This window comes from Saccostrea echinata, unplaced genomic scaffold, assembly GCF_033153115.1.
Source record: "Saccostrea echinata isolate AGI-Se365-2 ecotype Australia unplaced genomic scaffold, CSIRO_AGI_Sech_v1 ptg000047l, whole genome shotgun sequence".
In the NCBI taxonomy this organism is placed as follows: Eukaryota; Metazoa; Mollusca; class Bivalvia; order Ostreida; family Ostreidae; genus Saccostrea; species Saccostrea echinata.
In genome coordinates this window covers 15869220-15894683 of record NW_026889796.1, presented here as the reverse complement: position 1 = coordinate 15894683, position 25464 = coordinate 15869220, and the positions used below count along the sequence as shown (strand labels likewise).

At 33.4% G+C, this 25464-nt stretch overlaps 1 protein-coding gene across 1 annotated transcript; it reads right to left on the bottom strand.

The window, feature by feature from the left end:
- Positions 1 to 15: 15 nt before the first annotated feature.
- LOC133202459 (nuclear pore complex protein Nup107-like) lies at positions 16 to 25464 on the bottom strand. Its single transcript, XM_061338287.1, has 27 exons — positions 25387 to 25464; positions 25172 to 25227; positions 24727 to 24818; positions 24106 to 24180; positions 23866 to 23954; positions 23309 to 23371; positions 23149 to 23221; positions 21191 to 21350; positions 20594 to 20723; positions 20001 to 20084; positions 19574 to 19665; positions 18095 to 18170; positions 13921 to 14034; positions 9894 to 10064; positions 9482 to 9684; positions 9201 to 9243; positions 9017 to 9086; positions 8786 to 8904; positions 8443 to 8578; positions 7974 to 8137; positions 4941 to 5043; positions 4732 to 4820; positions 4416 to 4487; positions 4038 to 4211; positions 3731 to 3799; positions 3430 to 3594; positions 16 to 307 (listed from the first exon to the last, which is right to left on the bottom strand). Exons 1-27 carry the CDS (start codon positions 25396 to 25398, stop codon positions 203 to 205), a joined length of 2799 nt encoding a protein of 932 aa, XP_061194271.1. The 5' UTR covers positions 25399 to 25464; the 3' UTR covers positions 16 to 202.

Genomic DNA, 25464 nt, shown 5'->3' with positions numbered 1-25464 from the left:
ATCATTTTTTTTTACAAAGAAGACTGATAATCCTACAACATTCTTTTCATAGAAAACATAAACTGTTTAATGAACACATTCTTATCTGCCCCTACATGCAGCTTTTACCACATAAACATAACTAGAAATGCCTTATCGTCCACTCTTGTTTGCCCACACATTGCTATCACTGTTGTTCACATGTAACCCCATTGGCTGTCCCTCAGTCTATTTCGTATCCCAGAGGGTCCTTGTTTTGATCAAGAACAGCTAGAGAGGACTCTCTGAACAGATGAAGTAAGTGTTGAAGCTCGTCTTGTCTGAATACCTACAACATCAAACAATTTTCTACATATCTTTCCCTTAATTTGAACAGATGCAGCATTGATTGTATTGCCAGGAGTTTTGACAGAAGCAATTCTGGCAGTTTTTATTTAGAAACTATGAGTAGGGTTTTTTTTTTTTTTTTTTGCAGTCGTTCAGAAACTAGAGGTACTGTGAGCACTGAACTCGCAAAATGTTATCCCTGCTTCTACATGAGTATAATGGCAGTGTCCTGTTTTGCTGTGGGAAACCCCAAATATTTGTCCGATTGAAATGTAAAATAGGTGCGCAATGGCACAATGTAATAAAGATTCTGTGAAAGTCTCGTGAAATTTTTTACAATGGTATAGGAGGTGTTGCATATGAAAGGAGGATACCCCCAATATTATAGAAAGAATGGCAGTGTCCATGTTTTGCTATGGGTAAACCCTAATTATCTGTCCGATCAATTGTAAAACAGGGTTGTGCACAATGCCATTATGTAATACAGATTTTGTAAGTTTCATCAATTACATTCAGTGGTGTAAGAGGAGTTGCAGATAAGGGATGGGTAGCTCCTAATGTAAAGGATGTAAGGATGGATACCCCCATTCCTTTTCAAGTGGGGGGCATATTTAAAACAAAATAATTATTATCTAATTTTTATTTCATATTTTGCATGAAGATTCATTCTGTCATTTTCTACTCACTTCAGATTCACAAAAACTACTTCATGAGAAAGTTTCAATACTTGGAGTAACTTATCACACTAAGACTGCATTGGTGAACAACACAAGAAAATTCTCGGGGTATGCTCACAAATATTATATACATTCAAATATTTATATCCACTGAATATTTTCTCCTTTATATCTTACGAAAACCAATTGCTGTTTACAAATCAATAAAACTAGTTAGATCCGATTTTATAAAGCCATCAGTTTGATAGATTAGCTCCTCCATCAATAATACAATATTTGACTTACCGGTACTTTCACCCACTTTATAAGAATTGAATATTCTGAATAAAATGTCTTTTTTTTGTTAATAAGGGGAATAACAATTGCTACAACTGCAGAAAAAATTACATACGCAATGCTACAACCATTAACTAGAACTGTCCAAAAGGGACAAATACCCCCCGCTGGGTTTTTCAGAGAAGGTACCAAATCACTAATGTTTTCTAGATGTGAGATGTGTTCACAATTTCCTTAAACATTTACAGTGAAAATTTAATTACTCATTATATATTTTTATACGTCCGTCTTACGACGGGACGTATTATGTTATAGCGTTCATGTTTGTCCATCCGTTAGCTTTTTCATGTCCGGCTCTTAACTTTAATACTATTAGGCCTAGAATTATCAAACTTTGTCAGCGGATACATCTAGGGTAGGAGGTGTGTCGCACATTAAAACCAGGTCGCTCTGACCTTTAATAAAGACGCTATGGCCAGATATGGAAAAATCATAACTAGAAAAGCATTAGACTTAGAATCAAAAAACTATGTCTTTTAACTTTTAAATTACACAGTCCCAAAAGATGTCAGAGTATTGCAGTATCTTTATTAAAAAAGTGTTAAATCAAGAAAATACTAGTCTTATTTTTTTTCATTATGTTCTTTACAGCAATCTGTAACAACAAAAATTCCACTTCTCCCATGGGTGTAATGATCAGGCACTGGTCAAGGAAAATTTTGATAGCAGAAAATTGCATGTCAAATTAGAGAAAAATTAATGAGTTTTGTGTGAGGAGATAACTGGTAGAGCATCTCTGATCAAGCAGGTGTTATCTACATCTCTTGGGAATTGGGCAAAAGGAATCAGTCTCTTAATTAATTGCTTGTGTTGTATTGAATTGTTCTTGTTGGCTAGGCTTACTTTCAAGATAAATTTGATGTAATTAAAACTAATTTGATACTGTATATAATAATTAAAAGTTATATGATATTGTATAATATAATTTAAACTAATTATTTATTGTACATTTTTTATTTGAATTTTTATATCTTTACAACAAATTGCAGACTGCCTTGTCTCGCTAAGATGTCATTCAAACAATTGAATCTAAACTGTTTATGATAATTTAACAATATTTGATGGGCGTATCATGCTGTGGTGGGGCATTTTATTTAATGAATGAAACTAAGGTGCAGCCTAATAAAACATCAACACTAATAATTACAGTGTTTTTTATTACATTGAAAAAATAGTTTGCAACTATCTGCCATCTTTGTGAGACATGACACTCTGCAAATTGATTGTTGAAAAAAAGAATATCATAATTAATTATAGAAAATCAAATTGATTTTAATACCTTTATATCAAACTCATTTTAAAAATAAAAGGCTGGTTTTAGTAACTATGTATTTGACAGACATAAATTACAAGTAAGAGACTTAGACAACAGAGATCTTTATTTCTTTCTGCCCAATTCCCCTGAGATATAGATAAGACCTGCTTGATCAGAGATGCCCTAACAGCTTCCCACACTGAACTCATTAATTAATCTTTAACTGGATGCATGTCCACTCATTACTCCCAAGGGACAAATGGATTTACACTATCTGCTGTGTAATGTAAAAACTGTTTTTAATACTTTGTGGGTTTTTTTTAGTTCTAATGAGTAGTTTTAAGCTGTAGTTCACATTTTTGTACAGATGTTCTAGATTCTATGTCTCAAACCTTAGAGATGAACCCAAAATGACTAAGTCAATAAATTAAATTAAAAAAAAACAACTGTAAAATGCAGAAAAATTATCAAATAATGTTGAAAATACCAGGTGCACATCTTCATATGGTAAATAATAAGTGTACATATTTTCATACAAATCTATGCAATAGTCTCTGGGAACAGATCCAGACAAAACCACATAATAAAAATGAAAAAAACACCTGTAAAATGCAAAATAATTATCCAATCATAATGAAAATACCAGGTGCACACCTTCATATGGTGAATAATAAGTGTACAAATTTTCAGACAAATCCTTCCAACAGTTTCCAAGAAATGGTCCGGACAAACTCTCGTCTACAGACAGACGGACAGACAGACGGACATGCTGATTCCAATATACCCCCCCTAAACTTCGTTTGCGGGGGGTATAACAAAGAAAGAAAGACATGTTATTGTTTAAATCAAACTTACTTTATACAACATGTGTTGCTCGGAGGCGATGTGATCTGCTAACTGTAGACACTCAGGGTACTGTTCTGTCTTATGTAAGATGTCGTGTAGTAGAAAACAAAGCTGGGGGAGGATCAGTTGTCGTAGGGATTCCATCTGCTGCTTCCTGCCAGGGTCAGAGTCGCACTGAAACACACAAAGAAAATCTTGATGTTCCTCTTATTGTTCAAGCCAGGATGAACTTAAGGATAGATGATACAATACTTATACATGTACATGTCTGTCTCCAGAGAGGTGCAAAATAAAATCTGACCATTTTTACCTCTTTTTGATCTACCATCCAGCCACCATTGGCAAATAGCAGAACATTATACATCAGTTTTGTTGTGTTCTGAAATAAAATACATTCCCACTTTCATATTACCGTTTTCTACAACTCAATACTTATCTAAGGAAATATGATGACAGTCAATGAAAGGAGTTTAATAAAGTCAATTTTTCACTCAATATTTGTAGAACTGCTTTTTCCATAGCTTTCTCACACATAGTACTCTAATATTTCGAAATCATATGAGCAGAAATGAGAAATGAGTTCAATATAAATTTAACATAAAGAATACCAGACTGACCTCTGTTTGAGCAAGAAGTCCCCTCTGCCAGCGATCTAGTTCTTGTTCATACTGCTTCAGGCGATGTTCAAAAGCCACTTTTTCTGTAAAGGAGGCTGCATAAGGTGCCGTAGGCTTGACCGGCTTTGTGTGGTGAAACTTGGTAAACCATTCATTAAAACTATCCATTGCATCCTAACAAATGAATCAATGGCAAATTAAAGGCACCATCTAGAACTCTACATGACTCTGAAACTGCTGACAAAATTTTCTGATAATTGAGAAGTGGTATATATTTAAAAATATTTGAAATTATAAAGTTAATAGCATTAGAATTCAATTAACTTTTCAATTTATGCACCAAGCACAATCTGTATTAATTAACTACTTGGATCTTACCAGGTAAGACTTCATACATAGATACTCTCTGATGGCGTTCTCATCCTCCGCTGGTAATTCATCATTTCCTGTCTGTATATATATTATTAATTTAGTCAATATATCAAAAATTTCAGTTATTCAATAATACATCTTATCATTTGACCAGTAAATTTACCTCAATTTTTTGGCTGTAAATTTCAATCTCCTCATTAATTTATATATCACTGTGACTGGGTCATATAATTTATAACTGGGGGAGGGGGGGGGGGTCCAAAGTCATTTTTTATTTGCTTCAATATATACTTTTAATAACTGGAAATTATATAATACATACTTGTATGTGCCAGTTCCTGTAAATGATGTCTATAGAATCTACTGGTAATTTATCAAACACCTCCCTGGCTGCAGCTAATTTCTTTACAGCTACAAAAGAGTATTCAGATAATCACTTTTGTGGTTTGATTTGGCATAATTATCATTACCAGTTTAAGGTTTATTCTGTATAAATCAGAAACTCTCCAATAAAAGACAAACGTAACAAACCAATAAAAGTCCTCATGACCGCGTTGGCCTGTTTGACGGCCTCTGCCCTCTGAGCCGTGTCAAACACAAGCCAGTCTATAGCTGCTATCTTCTTCTTGTCCTCCTTCATTAAAAAAAAAAAGAAAAACTTCAATCATAGCCACAGAAATTATCTATAAGTGAAATAGTCATATAATCATTGCTACCAGGATCTGGTGGTGCAAACTTTGCCTATTTTATCCCCTTCCTAATGAGGAACGCCTAAATTCACTTGATTTTCTGTTCAAAGAAATTTCTAAATTTTGGGGACTGCAAAATGATCTGAGGGGATTAATAAGGATACTTTATCATGTTTATATGAACAGATACAGTGGTCTACTGGACTTAATTGACCCATTTTGGTACAGCAGTGGCGGATTTAAGGGAGGCGCACCCAACAACCCCCCCCCCCCCCTTCAATTGTCAAAGTTAGCATAATTCATAGTTTCATCGAGGAAATGTAAAAATGTATATTCGGAAGACCTCATTTTTACCCTACAATATCTCTAGAATCTAGGAGCTTTGCCCCCTGGGCCCCCCACCAGGGCTTTGCCCTGGACCCACTGGGGGCCTCAAGGCGGCCCCAGTCCCCCTGCCTACTTCTTGCACCCCCCCAACCTCAATTCCTGGATCCGCGCCTGTAAAGTATCCTGTGCCTTTCAATTGTGAATTTTAAACTGAAAAAAAAAAAAACATGGCAAGATTTGGAAATACTGACAACAAACAGTATTTTACTTTTGAATAAAGACAGTTAGATTCTAAGCTTATCCTCTATGCACATCTTTATAAAATCTCGAAATTCCAGATCGTTGGTAAAAACCACTGAAAGTTTCAATCTGTTTGTCAACTGATAATTTTTACCTGAATTTGGGGAAAGTAAAATCAATTTTCATTTGAGACAGGGTCCTTTTACCAGACCTGCATGCAATGGATATAAAGCCCTGGGTCTAGGAGCATATGCTATAAAGACTCAGAGGATGTATAGTGGACACAGTTATTTTAGTTGGGGGGGGGGGGGTGTTTGGGATGTGCATTTAGATTGCAGGTGTCAGAGACACAGAAGTTTCAATGCTAGACAATGAACACAACCACTGGACATGTATAAAATCAGACACTAGTTAAAAATGAGACTAGAAAAAATTGCTAGCTCTAACAGTTTTTATGAGGAATTCTAAAGAAAGCTCACATATTAATTAGGGCACTTATATTAAACGTTTTCAAAGAAATGATAATACATTTGTATTTTAATGTTCCGACTGGGTTAGGTCAAGAAAGCCTTTAAAAATTCGGTTAAAATGTGAATGTTTTACTGGATTATCCAAACTGTTCACTAACGTCAAGAAAGCCTTTGAAAATTCTGTTAAAATGTGAATATTTTACTGGATTATCCAAACTGTTCACTAAGTGGTAGTTAACTACATGTATTTTGAATATACCAAAACTATGCAAAACTTGTGCATTCCTGTCATTATATAACTTCAATATTGACAGAATGATCAATTGGGAAAATGGGATTTCAAAAGTAAGCAAGATTATGGCTTTAAACCAATTGGTTATAAATTTCCATATCCAAAGCATTTTTTAGAACCATTGCCAACATGTCAGTACATTTTACAAATATAGTGGTACCTCGGTATATTGCCCTCCGTTATATTGCCACCCTCGCTTATTGCCAGGAATTCTCAAAGAACGGATTTCCCCCTGTGTTAATACACCCGTTATATTGCCACCCCCGCTTATTGCCATCCGCCACTGGTTTTGGGAAACAAAAGGTCAAATTGTGTCAGGAAAACCCTCTGTAACAATGCCAATTATCTAGCGTGTGTCGGTAATTTGGACATCACACCCGTGCTTTGACAGTGGTTGCGTTGAAGCGTGACTGGCTGGACAAGGAATTTAGCTAAATTAAAGATAATCGTTGTATAAAACTCAAAATTAGCAATGTCTTTGGCGTGTGTTTATAAGATAGAAGATTATTTCATCACAATAATGGAAACGTCAGGCGAGAGAAAGCGTAGATTACGAAAAAAAAGATTGATCAACATTCGATCTATTTGATTGTAAATTGCCGATTATTGCTTATCATGGATAATGTACAAAACCATAATAAATGCAAAAATTAATTTATATCCCCTATCCCCTCAGATTAAGAAGCCATTCTATCGATCAAAAAGGAAACCCCATACCTATTTTTAGACTACTATAGTTCCGCGCGTGAAAATATTAGGGATTCCATTAGGCTTGAAATTTTCTTAAATTGTCGGACATATATCGGTTTGATTGATAAATATCAAAACAGAATTGGAAGAGAAGTACACCCCAGGTACTAGCAAACATGAGAATGCATGTTTATTATAACGGGTTGACATACTCTGACATGCGACTTACCATTCGTCAGTCATGATGCTTTACCAACCGAACTTTTTAACTGATTCAGAAATTCTTGAGACGGTGAAATAATCTACTTTCGATTCAGATGAAATTAATGATAATTCTCAAAACTCTTTTTTATACCAAGAGGCCATAACGGCCACTGACATCTTTGTCATCCGGTTATCAAATTCTTAGAGCATGACACAGGAAATTGATGTGTTCAATATTCTAGTATGTTATTTCTTTTCAGTCAAAACATTGTAAACAAAGGGAAAAAAAACAATAATAATGACATTTTTCCCCGAAAAGAAATGAGAGCTGTCCCTATACACATGTGACATAAATAGATTGTAACTGAAATAAATTACGTAATATATTTATTTTGTTTTGATAACCAACTGAATTGTAATTTATGGCAGAATTCGTTATATTGCCACCCTCTCTTTAATGCCAAAATCTGTCTTGGACAAAAGTTGGCAATATACCGAGGTAGCACTGTATTCCAAATTCTCTATAGCTTTGAAAATTTTTGGACATAAAAAATACAAAAGAGGTACTACAAAGGTCAAACAAAATTTCCTAATGTTTTGTAAATGTGTGTTTTTTTTTTATAAAGTAAGTGACAGAAGCTGTTCAATTTACCTCTGTGACTGTGACATCCAACCTGACATCGGTCGCCGCCGGCAGCCCCGCTCCACTCTTATTACGAATATTTTCCACCACTGTCTTTGTGATCTGGGGGATATCAAGGTTCACCTCCTCTGCTAGCTGCAGACACATCTGTTTCTCCTCCACATTTGTGATTCCTACAAGTGATGTTCATTTTAATCATTGGAATTTTTTTCAGCTTTTGATAAGATTTGAAATCCTTTATAAAATTACAATCCACATTAGTTGTGGAATGGCAGTAAAAATTTCTGTCCATTTTTTCTTCAACAGACCATAAATAAGAAAGATATGTAGATGACTGTAACTTTTTTTTACTCATCGAGTTACAATAACATGTCTGACATTCTGTCCCCTGAAGATCTCAGGTAATAAAAGTACCTTCTTCCAAGAAAGAATAAATTTCAGACAAGTCATTCTAAAAAGAATGCTGAATGTACTCTACCTTCGAGGAACCTGGCATACCAGTGGACCTGAGCTTTTGGGGGTAGTTTTGAGACATAATGAGACACTAATTCTTTGTGGTCATCTTCTATTAGATACCTCACATATGCTTCTAACACCACATTACAGTTGTCCTCCTGAAGTTGAAAAATCAAGTATACAAAGGGGAGTCTTAATCTACAGAATTCCTCAGTAATACCAGGAATGATAAATTAGCTTCTTGAGATGGAACTGTTTAATGACTAAAGAAAAAATTCTGATCTTGACAGCTGTGTAGCCTTTTCTTCAGTGTAAATCTTAATTATAAATGTAAGGGGATTGAATTCTTAAACAAAGCTAGTTACATTAACTCTGTGTTGTGTACAGCGTATGAATAGAACAACGTGTGCCATAAATCGGATCAAATGCTGCGGCAGTGTTTTCTCCTGTCCTCGAATCCACTGAGCCATCACATCAAGGAGTTCTGAGGAGAAAAACAGAATGCTGGACAATTATAAAGGTCATTGCTATATACTGAGCGATATCAGTGTCTTCTGTTCCATCTCTTATTGTCTACTAATGTAAAACCTACTCACTATCAACATCACCAAGGATGACCCATTTCTGGATGATATGGTAGAAATCCTGAGATTCCCTCCTGATACTCTACAAAGCAATACGTCTTTATCAAAAGAAAATTACCTAATATTTTTGGTCTTTCCTTAATGGCTTAATTTATTCTTAAATGGATAAACTGCAAAATTTTTCTATTTGAATTACCTCAATAGCTTCAATTCGGTGGAAAATGGTTTCTGGATCTGACCTAAATATGGAACACAAGAGTTTTGTTTTGAAAGTAATATGTTCACATGAAAATTTTAACAAGAAAAAAAAGAAAGAATTATTTCGATTCAAAATTTATATCTAACACAACTATTTCCCCCCTCCTCCCCTTAAATGGTACAACATGCTACATACAAGTCAAATAGGTTTCAATACAAATGCTTTGCAAGAATATATAAATATAATTTACAAGTAAGATGTGCCTGTTTTATACTCACGGCTGTTCCCAGTATTCTGATGGGACATCCATACTAGTGTCTACTGTACACATTGTCCTGATCTCAGTCTCGGCTCGGAGGTCCACCAAAACTTTGTAATGAGCCCAAACATGGTCCAGCCAGGACTTACAGACAGACAACATAGCCCGCAGATTCCCACTCAGTGCACCATAGATACTCTTCTCATACACATCATACTTAGGCTAAATAAAAAGTTCAATATTATTTAAAAATTATCATGCCTTAAGTTATACAGCAATTTTAAAGCTACTTAGAATTGCTCAACTCTTAAAAGATCTTATGCATAGCAAGATGTTAATGTAAGCTACATGTACATCAATGAAGAAAGTTTAATCACAATCAAACATATATTTAAGACTGTAATCATTATCAAATATATATATATAAGTACATCAGCTGCCATGGCCCAGCACATGCATTTCCAGATCACACGGTGAGGATTTCCCACCACAGGGTCAATCTGACCATTAGGTCCCTCAAAGTTAGGGTCATGGTACAGCTTCCATCCCTCCAAAGTGGCCGCCCTCCAGGCCTGACCGTGACTCTTACACACCTCCTGCGCCTAAAACACAATAGTTATACAAATGTCAAAATATGGAACAGCAAAAATGTCAGATATTGGTATTCCAAAAACTTAATAAACCTACCTCGATCTACACTAAATTATTATTAATGTATGGTGTACAACATCCACAGAACAAACTAGAACTGTCCAAATGGGACAAATACCCCTGCTGGGTTTTTCAGAGAAGGTACCAAATCACTAATGTTTTCTAGATGTGAGAGGTGTTCACAACTTGCTTAAACATTTAGAGTGAAAATTTAATTACTCATTATATTTTTTTTCAATGAATGAAACTAATGTGCAGCCTAATAAAACATCAATACTAATAATTACAGTGTTTTTAATTACATTGAAAAAATAGTTTGCAGCTATCTGTCATCTTTGTGAGTCATGACACTCTGCAAATTGATTGAATGTTGAAAAAATATATCATAATTAATTATACAAAGTCAAATTGATCTTAATACCTTTATATCAAACTCATTTTAAAAATAAAAGGCTGGTTTCAGTAACTATGTATTTTGACAGACATAAATTACAATATTAAGAGGCTTAGACTACAGAGATCTTTATTTCTTTCTGTCCAATTCCCAGGAGATATAGTTAAGACCTGCTTGACCAGAGATGCCCTAACAGCTTCCCACACTGAACTGGGTGAATAAAAAAAAAATGACCACCAAACTGAATTTTTTTGGTAAAATTCAACTACTTATAACATATTTTTCACTTATATCATCATACTGCAAATGCATTCTAGTTTAAAATCCTGAAGTGGCAATAGAATAGACAATTGGATTAAAAAGTTTTAGAATTTTTATTAGTAAAATTTCTTTTGAAAAAAGAAAATATCACTACACCTTAAAAGACTTTCTAAAATACATAATCACAAGAAATTATAGATTTTATGGTTCAAAATGGTAAAAGGGGTATAAATGATTAAATCTAGACCTTGAATGAGTATCTTCTCTTGTACATGTGACAAAAAATTGGCTTTTTGATTGTTATTTTTCATTATTTTTTCAATTCTGGTTTGAAAAGTTTTAATATGAAAAAAATATGAAGTAATAAAATTCCCCAAAATTCACTTTTTTGTCCGTTCAAGTCAATTCTTTAAATCTAAGCCAAAAAAGAATTGTTATATACGAGTTCTCTTACGAAAAATACTAGATTTTGAAGTGACCCTATGTTACATTATTGTGTTGCACTCCTGACATCTGATATGTATTTTGTTTAACATTGTTTTAAAAATTATAACACACAATAACCCATTCTTACTTTGTAAATCAATTTGTCGTGTTGATATTTTTCATCGTTACAGCAGGTCTTTCATATTTTGAAGACCTTAAATCATGATTATTTGCAAAGTGTTATATATATAAATTGTATTTAAAATATATGTGAAATGATGAAAACTATTCCCTGAATTGACTGTAAAATTTCTGTAATTTGTTGATAGACATAGTGTTTTGAACATCAAATAGTATCAAGCATTTTTTTTCCAACTTAATTTTTAGTAAAGATAGTTAAAAAGCATCGGTAATTATGAAGCAGTTTTGTTGCACTCCTGACTGCAGTAAAGTTTAAAATTAAAACCATAGAACACAAAAATTCATAAAGTGTTGGCAACATCAAGTGGTAATGAAATTGTGCAATACTTATAGTCCAATACTTCATAATTAAAACAGATGAAAGTATTTAAAATTCGCATTTTATCTGGAATTACACCCTATTTTATGCCAAAAAACTAGCTTAATTGTATATTTAGAAGATAAAATATATTTTAAAGCATTATTTTCCTTTAGAAGACAACACAGTAACCCACCAGAAAAATTCTACTCATCATTTTTTCTTTATTTTTATTCTTATTGGATGATTTATAACTCTAACATATTTGTTGCACTCCTGACCAAAAGCACTGGGGCCTTTAAAGTAGAATTGTGAAGTGAAAATTACATAAGAACTTGTTCTGTTGTTTCAGTGAAGTTGAGGAGGAATTACTTGAATTTTATGACAATGTTTTAGTGTGTTTATTTTTAACGTTCATTTAAAAATCATAAAAAAGATAAAAACACATCTGAATTGATAAAATTGAAAAAGGAAGGATTTTAATAATAAAACTGTCAATAATTTAGCATTAAATTATACAAAAAGATCATTATTATTTAATGAATACTTCTAAGCATGAATAGAAGTCTTTTCGTCACACAACTTGAATCTTTAAAAAAATGTGTTGCACTCCTGACCATAGAAATATGGATCTGAAGCACAGACAGATCCTGTAATTGATAAATCTATTTGGTAAAAATGTTCTTTGTGTCTTTATTTTCCAAAATAAAAATCAGAAAATCATATAATGATCATAGTTTTTTCATGCTTGGGAGCAAAACATCAAATGTTGCACTCCTGACATTTTTGGGTATGCACATATACTTGACTCTCATTAATGCTGCTTGTGATTTAGATAACATTTTTAAGTTTTAAAATGTATATCAGTTATTATTTTACACTTCCAAAATTCCTTTTTGTCTTAATTTTCTATCAGAAATTTACAATTGATGTTTTTTTGGCAACACTACATTTTTTCTGTTGCACTCCTGACATGGTATAACATTTTTTTTAAACATCAGCCATGACCACAACCTGATTAAACAAAAATTATGACAGTCCACATTTAAAGCTCAATACTTTGAATATTATCAGGAAAGTCTTTATTTTCAACATGAAGCATTATTTTTTATTTCACAGATCTCCAAAAAATATTGAAATTTCAAAATGTCACAAAAAGGTGTTGCACTCCTGACAATTTTAGCATCATTTTTGGGCATAACTTTTTTGTTAATTGAGATATCAACGAGATATTTGGCAGGTATTTAGACACTATCTAAAGACATATGCTGAGACATAGAAATCTATTTTGATTGCCTGTATTTTTAGTGTGGGTTGATAAATATGCGTTTGGTCATTTTTTTTTAATTCACCCAACTCATTAATTAATCTTTAACTGGATGCATGTCCACTCATTACTCCAAAGGGACAAATAGATTTACACTATCGGCTGTGTAATGTAAAAACTGTTTTTAATATTTTGTGATTTTTTTTTAGTTCTGATAAGTAGTTTTAAGCTGTAGTTCACATTTTTGTACAGATGTTCTAGATTCTATGTCTCAAACCTTAGACATGAACCCGAAGTGACGAAGTCAATAAATATGAAAAAAACAAACACGTGTAAAATGCAGAAAAATTATCAAATAATGTTGAGAATACCAGGTGCACATCTTCATACGGTAAATAATAAGTGTACAAATTTTCATACAAATCTATGCAATTGTCTCTGGGAACAGATCCGGACAAAACCACGTAATAAAAATGAAAAAAAAAACACCTGTAAAATGCAAAAAAAATTATCCAATCATGATGAAAATACCAGGTGCACACCTTCATATGGCAAATAATAAGTGTACAAATTTTCAGAGAAATCCTTGCAACAGTTTCCAAGAAATGGTCCTGACAAAATCTCGTCTACAGACAGACGGACATGCTGATTCCAATATACCCCCCTAAACTTCGTTTGCGGGGGTATAACTAGGTTACAAGCTCAACCTCTATTCCACACTTTTGGTGAAATTGATGAAATTGAAAAGGAAGAATGATGTTCAGACATGATTTAGAATAAAGTTAACTATAGTTTACATTAGATTTATCCAACTCACTGTCATCATACTATGTATATTCACTTTTTCAATTTCATGGATAGAAAAAAAAAAACAATTTTAAGGTTACAGCTATGGCTTATTTTTGGATACAAAATTGCACAAAATAGATATTCTTTCTACTTTCTATCTATACATCTTACCTTATCTATTTGTCCAGCACGTAGACAAATAAATAAATACTGTAGGAGTCTACACTCGTCCTCCTGATCTAGGTCATCTAACATCTTCTTCTGTCTGAATGGAGCATCCGGGTCCTGTGTGATAGCAGTCAATTCTAATAGCTTATGTGTGTATTTTTGTCATTTAATTATCCTGAATTTGTGAGTGAATAAAAACATGAAAACAACATGAAGTCAACTGAAGTTAAAGAATAATAAAAGGTCAGAAGACAGCACAATCAAAATATGCTGGATTTTTGTGCTGAGGATTTTTAAATAATCATGAGTAAAATCAAATCACTATTCAATATTCTATGCACTGTAAAAATAACTATACAACACATCTCCTCCTTCAACAAGAGGTCCAAGGTCCTTAACGGTCACCTGAGTATAATACAACAATTTAGAAGTTAAATACACTGACAGATGAAGCTTTGTTGCCCTAAAGCAAGAGAAGTAGGAAGATCAGGATCAACAAAATAATTAGTCTAGTATTCAGTATCAACTCATAACTTAAGTTCTAATCTGTCCCCCACTTAATATTTATCACCATGCAGACTATTATTAGTGCTTCTGTACTATTTTTAAACCCATATTAAGACCCCTAGCATTGACCTCTCTTATGGTCTTTGAAGAACTTTTAATAAGATAAGTTATTTTTGTCTCATTTTTATTTATCTATTACTTACAGGTCTGCCTGATTATTAAGACTAAGAAAGTACTTTTTGAATTATACGATAAACATTCTTGCATAATTATCTTATTCTATTAATCTTTCAAATACATTATTTACAGCGATTAATTATCAAAGGTGAATGGAAAAGGGGAATAACTTCTCTCAGTAGAATACAAATTAATAGAGCCCTGTCCAGGACCAGAATGCTTAGACAAATTGTCCAGATGTTCAAAAATCTGGTAGAAATACGCTTACTTATATCATTTAAACTTTTACTCAGTTTGCTTTCGATATGCCCAGAAGCAGAGAAGAATTTCACAGGTACAATGCATTTTCACTACAGATTCAACAAAGCCTTACCCTAACACCAGAACCCAAGACCAAAGGTCAAGAAATTTACAAATTTGGAAGAGTTACCCTCATCATCATAACTATGGACTTCAAAGAATTAACACTTTTCCACTATATTATCAAAAGCCCCCCCCCCCCCCCCCTTCCTCGTTATGCCAGAACCCCTGACCCTAGGACCACAAGATTTAAAAATTCTGTTTGAAGCTCCCATCTTCATCATAGCTAAGCAATTTATTTATCAGCTCAACACTAAGGAGCAGACAGGATTAGTTAATGATTAATTAATAGAATTAATGCATTTTCACTATATAATCAATAGAGCCCCCCCCCCCAAGAACCCCAAAAACTGAGGCCATGTATTTAAAAATTTTGGAAGAGGCATCCTTGCCTATCATAATCATGCACTTAGTTTATAATTAATAGAGCCCCGCCCTAACACCAGAACCCCTGACCCTGGGGCCATGAATTTCACAATTTTTAAAAAGGCATCCTTATGCATCATAACCATGCACTTAGTTTGTTTAAATAATACCCAGGAGCAGAGAAGAAGATTTTCAAAGAATTAATGCATTTTCACTATATAATCAATAGAGCCCTGCCCTAACACCAGAACCCCTGACCCAGGGCCCATGGCTTTCACAATTCTGGAAGGGGCCCACCTCCTCATCATAACTATGTTCTTAGTTTATCACCTTAATGCCCAGGAGAAGAGGAGAAGATTTTCAAAGAATTAATGCATTTTCACTATATAGTCGATAGAGCCCCGCCCTAACACCAGAACCCCTGACCCTGGGGCCATGAAATTCACAATGTGGGAAGAGGCTCTCTTGCTCATCATAACTATGTACTTAGTTACTTAATTTAATACCCAGGAGCAGAGAAGATTTACAAAGAATTAATGCATTTTCACTAGATAGTTGATAGAGCCCCGCCCTAACACCAGAACCCCTGACCCTGGGGCCATGACATTCACAATTTTGGATGAGGCACTCTTGCTCATCATAACTATGTACTTAGTTACTTTACTTAATACCCAGGGGCAGAGAAGAAGATTTTCAAAGAATTAATGCTTTTTCACTATATAATCTATAGAGCCCCACCCTAACACCAGAACCCCTGACCCTGGGGCCATGAATTTCACAATTTTGAAAGAGGCACTCTTGCTCATCATAACTATGTACTTAGTTACTTTATTTAATACCCAGGAGCAGAGAAGAAGATTTTCAAAGAATTAATGCATTTTCACTATATAATCAATAGAGCCCCGCCCTTACACCAGAACCCCTAATCCCGGGGCCATGAATTTCACAATTTTGGAAGAGGCACTCTTGCTCATCATAACTATGTACTTAGTTACCTTATTTAATACCCAGGAGCAGAGAAGAAGATTTTCAAAGAAATAATGCACTTTCACTATATGATCTATATAGCCCCACCCTGGGGCCAGAACCCCTGACCCTGGGGCCATGAATTTCACAATTTTGAAAGAGGCACTCTTGCTCATCATAACTATGTACTTAGTTACTTTATTTAATACCCAGGAGCAGAGAAGAAGATTTTCAAAGAATAAATGCATTTTCACTATATAATCTATAGAGCCCCGCCCTAACACCAGAACCCCTGACCCTGGGGCCATGAATTTCAGGGCTAGACAAATAGCATTGCCCGACGCCCAGGACAACCAATTTTGTTTAGTGGGCAAGTTATTTGATAAGTGGTGCCTGCCCGCGGACAAGTGCTTTTTGCCATTTACAAAAAATCATATATTCAATATGTCTTTTGTGTTACCGCTTTTAAAATATCATGAATCACAACAAAGCATCTGTTTTTCGCTGCTGTTGACCACTATATTGAATACTCGGTCGGAACTTCTCTAGAATTTACCCATGAATGTGTTGTTAAAATAAACACAAGTCGTAAAACATGACATCTTTCGATGTCGTCAAAAAAGTTGAATTGGATTTTAGACTTTTTTTATTGACAAAATATTAAATTCATTCTGTGAATACAGACGTGCTACTGTTATTAAAATTGGTTGTTGATTGGCAATCACATAGTCATGAAGTCGATAGCTCAATCGGCATGCAGTAGTGTTCACAGATTTGTCTGGTTTGTAGGGTTTTTGAGATCATCTTCACCTTTTTCATTAAATTTATTCAAAGAAAGTATATGGAGTATCTTATTGAAGAATTTTGAGGAGAATAGAATGAAACTTTGACTTTACCAATGCCCTGAAAATATTGAAAGAAATCTGGGAGAATTTAGTGATTTTAGATCTAGGTTGATTCCCGTGTAGTGTCTCAGTTGAGAAATAATTTAATGTTAATGATTTTGTTTAAATTAAGAAACAGGTCGGACAAGCATATTTTTTGGTAGGACAAGTAATTTTATGATGGTAACCTGTCCGAGGGCAAGTAATGTAAAATTCTATTTGTCTACCCCTGAATTTCACAATTTTGGAAGAGGCACTCTTGCTCTTCATAACTATGTACTTAGTTACCTTATTTAATACCCAGGAGCAGAGAAGAAGATTTTCAAAGAAATAATGCACTTTCACTATATGATCTATATAGCCCCACCCTGGGGCCAGAACCCCTGACCCTGGGGCCATGAATTTCACAATTTTGGTAGAGGGCTCAATGCTTATTACAATGATGCCAACAGTTTGACTGCTTGATGTCCAGGAGTAAAGAAGAAGATTTTTAAAGATTGCATTATTTTTGGTGGTTTTAGCCTCACCCCTCAGGCCCCAGGGGGGCAGGGACCATGAAATTCACAATTTTTGTTCCCCTTCACCCATAGATGCTATATGCCACATTTGGTTGAAATTGGTTAAGCGGTTTCAGAGAAGAAGCTAAAAATGTTCAAATGTTAACACACAACGCACGCCGACGGACGAGAACGGATAGCAATAGGTCACCTGAGTGACTCAGGTGACCTAAAAATGAAAATACTAAAGGAGTTTCTCCCAAACAATTTTTCTTAAACAAGTGGTCAAAATTTGACAGACAAATTACAAATACATGTATATACATTGTACATGCATGTCTAAAATGTTTAACTCCAAAGTCTGTGGATTACAATTGCTAAAGTTTACCACTACATTAATCACTAAAATACTAAGCTTACCATTTCCGTTACCATGGGCCTCTCATTTCCAAAAGTGACACCACCTGATTTCTTCAGTTTGTGTAGAGTGTTTTCCCTTTAAACAGAAAAATAGCTACACTGTCATATCAGAGAGAATCTTTGTCAGTTATATACAGGAATAACATTAAAATCCCAAACCCTTATCTACTTCTCAGTATATTCACAATCAGCATCAAACAATAACCTACCTAGGCTGATGTTTTTCTAAATATATACATTTATGTAAATCAAATCACATTTGATTACTTGTATATCATTTTTAAAATAAATTTATTTAATCAGTTATCATGCTGTTCATTAAAACAAAGCATGGATGTTCAACTTAGTTGTGAAAATAAATCAATATCATACATGCATACGAAACAAATATAGAGTTTATGTACTTGTTCTTGTAAAGTAATTTTACACAAATTCATTTTGTAAATTAGAAATAATCAAAACACAAAGTTCCTTTCTTTTCACAGCAAATGACATATCATTTAAAAAAATATTTTATCAAAACTTTACGGATGACGACACTATATATTTATAAATAATATGCTAATATTTTTGTTGCCTGTGCAATTTCTTTGACGCTTGGACATCCTGGGCACATCAGGGTTCTAAAAATCATTTAGTAGTTCTTGTGTCACATAAGAGAACCACACAGGTAACCAGTTTGATGAGGGGTTGTCTCAAAGTCACTTTAAGCAGTCTAAATAATGTTTTGAGACTTCCAAATTACTGTCGCTTGCTGCGTAAGGCAGGAATTGGCTTTATACAGTCTTTACATAGAAAAAAAAACATTGGGCGGGACTAAATACGGCTGCTTATGACAGTCTTTTAATACAGAGAGTTGCTATGGCAGTCTAGACTGTATATACATTTATTGAATGACTGAGAAGGAAATAAGGAAATAAAACCAACACAATCATACTCCCCAAAGGCTTCACACTAGAGGAATACTGTTTTCTTTGATGAATAAATCATTGTAAATCCCAAACATTCATGCAATAAATTGTTTTTTAAATACTGAATCAAACCAAACTTTTAAAAATAAACACAAACTTGCCAATTTGAGAACACTATCAAATTCAATTTAATTAACAGAACTCTCTGAAACACTTGACTGCAGGATTTGTGCTTTTAAGTGTTCTTAGAGTCTTTTTTATCCAGTAAATTGGATATCTACTTCTCACAGCAATGTGGAATCTAATAATGGCACACATATTGACTGTTTGTCTACTAGGTATATACTAAATCAAGAACATTGACACCCAAAGGAAAATATGAAAGGGTTCCAAAGGGGTGGGATATAATTTTCTCTGTTGGAAGTACAGAGTTTTATTCTCTCTGTCAAGTGAATGTCTAGACCAATTAAATGATGGGTTGGATAGAATTATTATAATGAGGAATAATAATACTTTTTCTTGGTTTAAGAAGAGAATACAAAATTGGAAAAACAGAAATAAAACCCACCAAGCTACAGCTCTGTCAGAGAAAAATTTGGCATTATCTCCATAGTTCTCCACAACATCTTGTGCACATTTCTCCAACCAATCAATCACCAGCTGGAAATGATAAAGTCTATATATTGTATCATTATTACACAATTACATGTAGCTAAATTGATTTTGTAGACAGTAACTTAAATCACACGATGTACATCACACACACACATGTATAAGCAGTTAAAATTGTCTCCTCTTTGTTCAGAGATTAACTGATTGTATTTACCTGTTATAATACAATGTTATATATTCATGTATCAAACTCATTTACAATTTTTTTTTAGCTTAATTGGACTGGACAGTAGGTATTGTATCAATACTCCTGTCCATCCATGATGGAACTTGAACCTGTACATTTATGTTATTCTCTGCCTACTTTCTATGATGACCATTACCTGACTCTCTCTAATCGTTCTGTCCTTCTCAAACAGCCGGGTCACGGCTTCCTGTTCACTCTGCTTCATCATAGTGAGAGGATTCTACAGAAGTAACATCTGATAGTATAATGAAACGTTACCAAGTTATAAACAGCAAAATGATAACATTCTTTGTACATACATAATCATCAGTTTCATCTGTGAAACTATGTAATATATGATATGAAAGCATATAATACAAGAAATAATACCCAAAGCAAGCAACAAAAAAGTGGTGCCATAAATCGAAGGATTTTTTTTTTTTTTTACAATGCTTGGATCTGTAGCTCTCTGGTTTGTCCATCCAGATTTTCTCAACCAGAGAGCTACAGTTCTGCAACTACAGTGAAACTGAAAAATTTTCTTTTTACAACTTCCACTAAATCACATGTACAAATCATTATTTATAAATAAAAGCATTATTAAAAGATGTTGTAATTTGAAATGCATCTTCAGTTATGTTGTGAGAGTTCAATTTTATGTGTTCATTTACATTTTATAGTTTTTTAAAAATAGCATGCTAATTATACTGTTCATTAATTAAGTGTTAACGATCATTGGTTCATTCTTACTATCTCGTCAAGAGCCATCTGCATTTCTTCCAACTCTTTCTCCAATCGATCATGAAAGAGAGATTTGATCAGCTGCCATGTATGTTTCTCCATCTCTAGCATGTGTAGCATATTGAATGTCTTTTGATATCTGCCAAAAATTAAAAAACAAAGTCAAGATTGGACATCAACCGAGGAAGAGATTCTCAAAAGTGGATATTGTGAGGTCTTTAATAGGGTCTGTATCTAAAAAAATTAACAAAATCTACCGGTAAACAATGCAGTTTATCAATAGACATTAATATTCTCTCATTGAGATATGACTTTGAATTTAACTTACTGTATATAAACAGAAGAGTACATGTGCTTGAAAACAGATTTTCAAAGAAAATGGTAGGTTAATTGTAATTTTATAAATAAGAGACATGTATTTAGCATATAAATGACAAGATTTTTCACATTCATATGTAACACCCCTTTCCCCCAAATATTTGAGCCCCCCCCCCCCCCCCCCCCCCAATTTTCAAAGAGTATAACACATTAAGTTAATAAGTCATTGAATAATTGAATCGAAAAAATTTACCCAATGCAAAAACCTATGTCCATTTACTGTCTTACTTGGGTTCACTACGACTGGCTGCCCTGTTGACCAGTTTATACAATATGGTGACCTGCTCCTGACACACCCTCTCATACTCATTAAGTAGGTCAAACACCTGAGTCTCCGAGGGCAAAGCCTTCATACACTGTAGGAAGTCCCTGTACATTCCACGACAGGCTGTAATAAAAGGGATACACTCATAAAATTACAACATATGATTAACATATAAAACAGGAGTAACATGCATTTATTTCAAAGTACCTAGTATGTTTACAAATATTAATTTTAGCAGTTATGGTTACAACATGTTTCAAAACATATATTTCATCATTAGTCTTACATTTGAAACATAATTTGGAAAAAAAGTCTGATTAAACGTTTAACATTTGCTGAAATATTACTCTATGAGACAATTATTAAAAATATGTGTACAGAAAAACATGATAACGGTAAATATATTTACAATGAATTCATTCGGTGAAGTGATTTTCATTCTCTGTACTTCTCAAATGTATTATAAAGGTGTGTTCCCCGAACGTCTACTGGACTAAACCAACATCTAATTATCACACTCAATTAAGGGGCCCTCTAAGGGGTACAGATAGGATCTACAATCATTTATGAACAAGCTTTACCTGTATTTATTGAAGGAGGAATTCTACAGCAACAATAATGTTTGGATCTTTAAGGCATCTCTTCTGAAACATGGTTTCAGCATGGAAAGATTGATAAAAGATATTTATTGTTTTAACATGCTTTTTTTTCAGGGGAAATGTAGTTTAAAAAATGCTAAAAATAATGTGTTTTATTTTCATAAATAATTTTTTAGCAAAATTTAAAAAAAAAAAGCTTATCTGATTTTTCTTGAATATTATGACAATAAATAATTTCAAAATCTTTGTTAGTTTGTATCATAAAACTCAGTCACAATATACATGTAATTCATTTTGGTAAAAATCTATCAAGAAGCGTAAGATACGATAATTTGAAAAAAAAATTCATTTTGAATTCCCCCCCCCCTCCCCAATGAAATTGGGTTTTGGAGAATATTTTTAAAGGTAAGTTGTCAAAATTTTTTTGCCCCCCCCCGACCTCTTTCAAAAACGATCAACATGTCTGAATTTGATGTAAATAAAACGGTGCTAACTTTAGATATTGCTTCCAAACAAAGAGGTAGCTATGTTTTTTTTTTCAATTGCTGGAGTATTCGCCAGCGCTCGACCTTACAACTACATAGTGTAAGAGGTTGCAACATCTAAATGAAAATTTACATATAGACCTAGAGGAATAGACGTTACTACAGGGAAAGTCTTTACTCAGAAAAATGCCCCCCCCCCCCCTTTTGTTCTATGGACCTGCAAATGCGATGTGAAAAAAGTTCTCCATGTTTAATATAGATTAAACAAAGCTTAACATGTTAAAATGTGGTGTAAGTGATGCTTCAAGTGCCAAGTGTTAGGTTAAATAAAGTTATGCTTGAAAATAATTCATAATAAAATATATATTACATATACATGTATATGAAAAAAAATATTTATTTAGTGCCTTCAATTAAAGCAAGTATTTAATCAATAAATCTGTGCTTTAGTACACAGTTTTATCAGTAAATATTAAATTATTTGATTTTGACTACTTTGTTAAACCAAGGTAATACAGGTAAACTCTACCTTGACCCCTTAGAGGGCCTCTTAATTGAGTGTGATAATTAAATAGTTGTTTTAGCCAGTAGACGTTCGGGGAATAAACCATTATAAATTTATCGGATCTAACAAATTACTTATGTTTATATAGTGAATTGAAATTGCTCTTACCTGGCACTTTGCTATAGCACATTTTATGAATATACATGGATACCTAGCTCAATTTTTATGGGAAGCACACTGTTTGAACATATGTTGAACAATTGTTAAATTGTTACTTGATTTTATTACTTTGGAGACCTACATTTACAAATATATTTTATTTATGTACAAACCAGAAATTCCTGGGTCTTCCTCAAGCAGGAGTGCAACATTTGTGGTTGTGATTTCTTCTGTGAAGTCATCTCCCTGGAAAAAAATAGTTTACAACAATAAACTAAGGAATTCTCTAAACAAGAATCAAGAAGAAGGAATACAAAAAAATAGACAACTTACCATAGTTGAGATCATGGATTGTCCATACATTGTAGAACCTGCCAACTGCCTTCCAAACTGTGGCTTAAAAAGATTTAAATTCAGTTTTTAAAAAAATAACACTATCAAATACTGTAAATGTATATTAATTAATTAATTAGTGCAATGTTCTCCATCAACTGATTAGCATAACCTTATTTATTTAGGGCTTCTATATATATTTGCTTAAAACATAAATTGTGTGTACTTAGCGGACAAGAAGCAGCGCTAAAATATGATTAGTGCAAAATATTACAAGTGCTAAAATCAATACATTTTAAGTACTTTTTTGTGATAAAATAATTAAGACCTAACTAAAATCCAAACCAACTCCTTTCATGATTTGAATAATACAATGCCACATCAAAGCACCTATAGGAATCTAATTTAGTGATAAGAGAAATAATATAAATTTTATATTTCAACTTTCCCTTTAAAAAGTCTGTTGAAAAAACAAGAAAGTATGTACTTTTCAACCTTTATGCATAAAATTACTTCTTCTGTAAATACAAATAATGGTCTTATATAAATCTTCATACCTCATTCTGTGACAGCTGATGTGCTTTGTTGGGTGTGAACTGAACAGATGTGTCATACTTGGAGCTTGGAGTGAGGGACTTTGGTGCATCTAAACACAAGTAGATTTATAATTATCACAATTGCTGCAGATCACACCTTTAATGAAAGGTGAAACCAAAATATCATATTTTTTTTCAATATTTGACTTTACTGCTTTCAATTTTAAAGCATGAAAATAAATTTAAGCAAACATATCTCACAGGATGCCCGTCTGAGTCCACCTGTCCTTGACCTTGGGGTTGGTGATGATACACTCTCATCCAAAATTTGTAAAGCTATCAAGCACAAAAAGAAACATGTTTGAATTTATGGACTTTAAGTTCAGACCCTAAATTTTGCCAGAAAAAAATATTTTGACTCAAAATATGTTCCAGTCAGTTAGCAAAGTATCACATTACATGTATCAAAAATTTTCATCACGAATATTGAGATTTTAAGTGTCGTTTATAATCATAACTCAGGACTTTTGATTCTACTAGATTAAATGATATTCTGATATCACTTTCCCCCAAAATACATTGGTTTTCCTCACTTGCAATAATTATGTCTATATCAAATATTAGACAGCTTAAATTAAGGCATTTAACAATTCATTCATCAAAAAGAAGTCTTAATCATCTCATTTTCTCAGCATCTATTGTTGGTTTTCCTTTCATTAAGTTAGCTGACATTGCAAATTTTTTTTTTTTTTTTTTAATTAATTTTACTTATATCAATATTCCATCCTCGATATCAAGGGCCAATGCCCAGTCCCAAATATAGACAAAAAGCCCTTTACCTTCTTGATAAGCTTTAATAGATATAATATCAAAGATACTCACATTTCTGGATGTTAAGACTTCTTCGATCTTTGACTCTTTGCCTGTCATCTCCTCTCAGAAATGAACTACCTTCAATCTGTGATCTGACACCCCTGTTAAAATACATATAACTTTCAAAAAACATTTAAGAAAGCATTCACAAATTGTGTTTTTGTCAATAATTTGTACACAATTGCAAGCGTACACAACTGAGTACATTTGTAATGATTTTATATGAATAATTTCTAGCCAAATTTGCTTGAAAATATTTTACTTACCAATAAAAGGATAACAAATCAAGTCTTAACGAATGGATATATATAAGAATTACCATGAGAACCGGCTTGAGTTTGAATGCACGATTCTATTTGCTTATTTATCTTCACTTTGAGGGAAAACTTAACCCTTTAAAAAATATGAATAGAAGTTTCCGCTTTTATCATATTCCTTAGGTATAAACACTAACCCTGTGAAAGACAAGCTCGCATCAGCTGCATTTGCAGATGTATCAGCCAAAAAACTCTGGAAAAATAGGGAGAAAAAAATCTTCGAGGAAATTCGAATGAAAGAAAAGCGATACATACACTTCTCAATCGAAAAGGATTAGATCTAAGGACAAAGAAATATCTATTCAAAGTGAAATCTGAAGCACGATGTAATATGTGTTAGAATAATTCATACCCTTCTTGCCATTTTTCTATTCCCGCTACTAACTCATGGTTTAGCTGGTACCCCAACTGCAGAGGACTAGCTAATAAA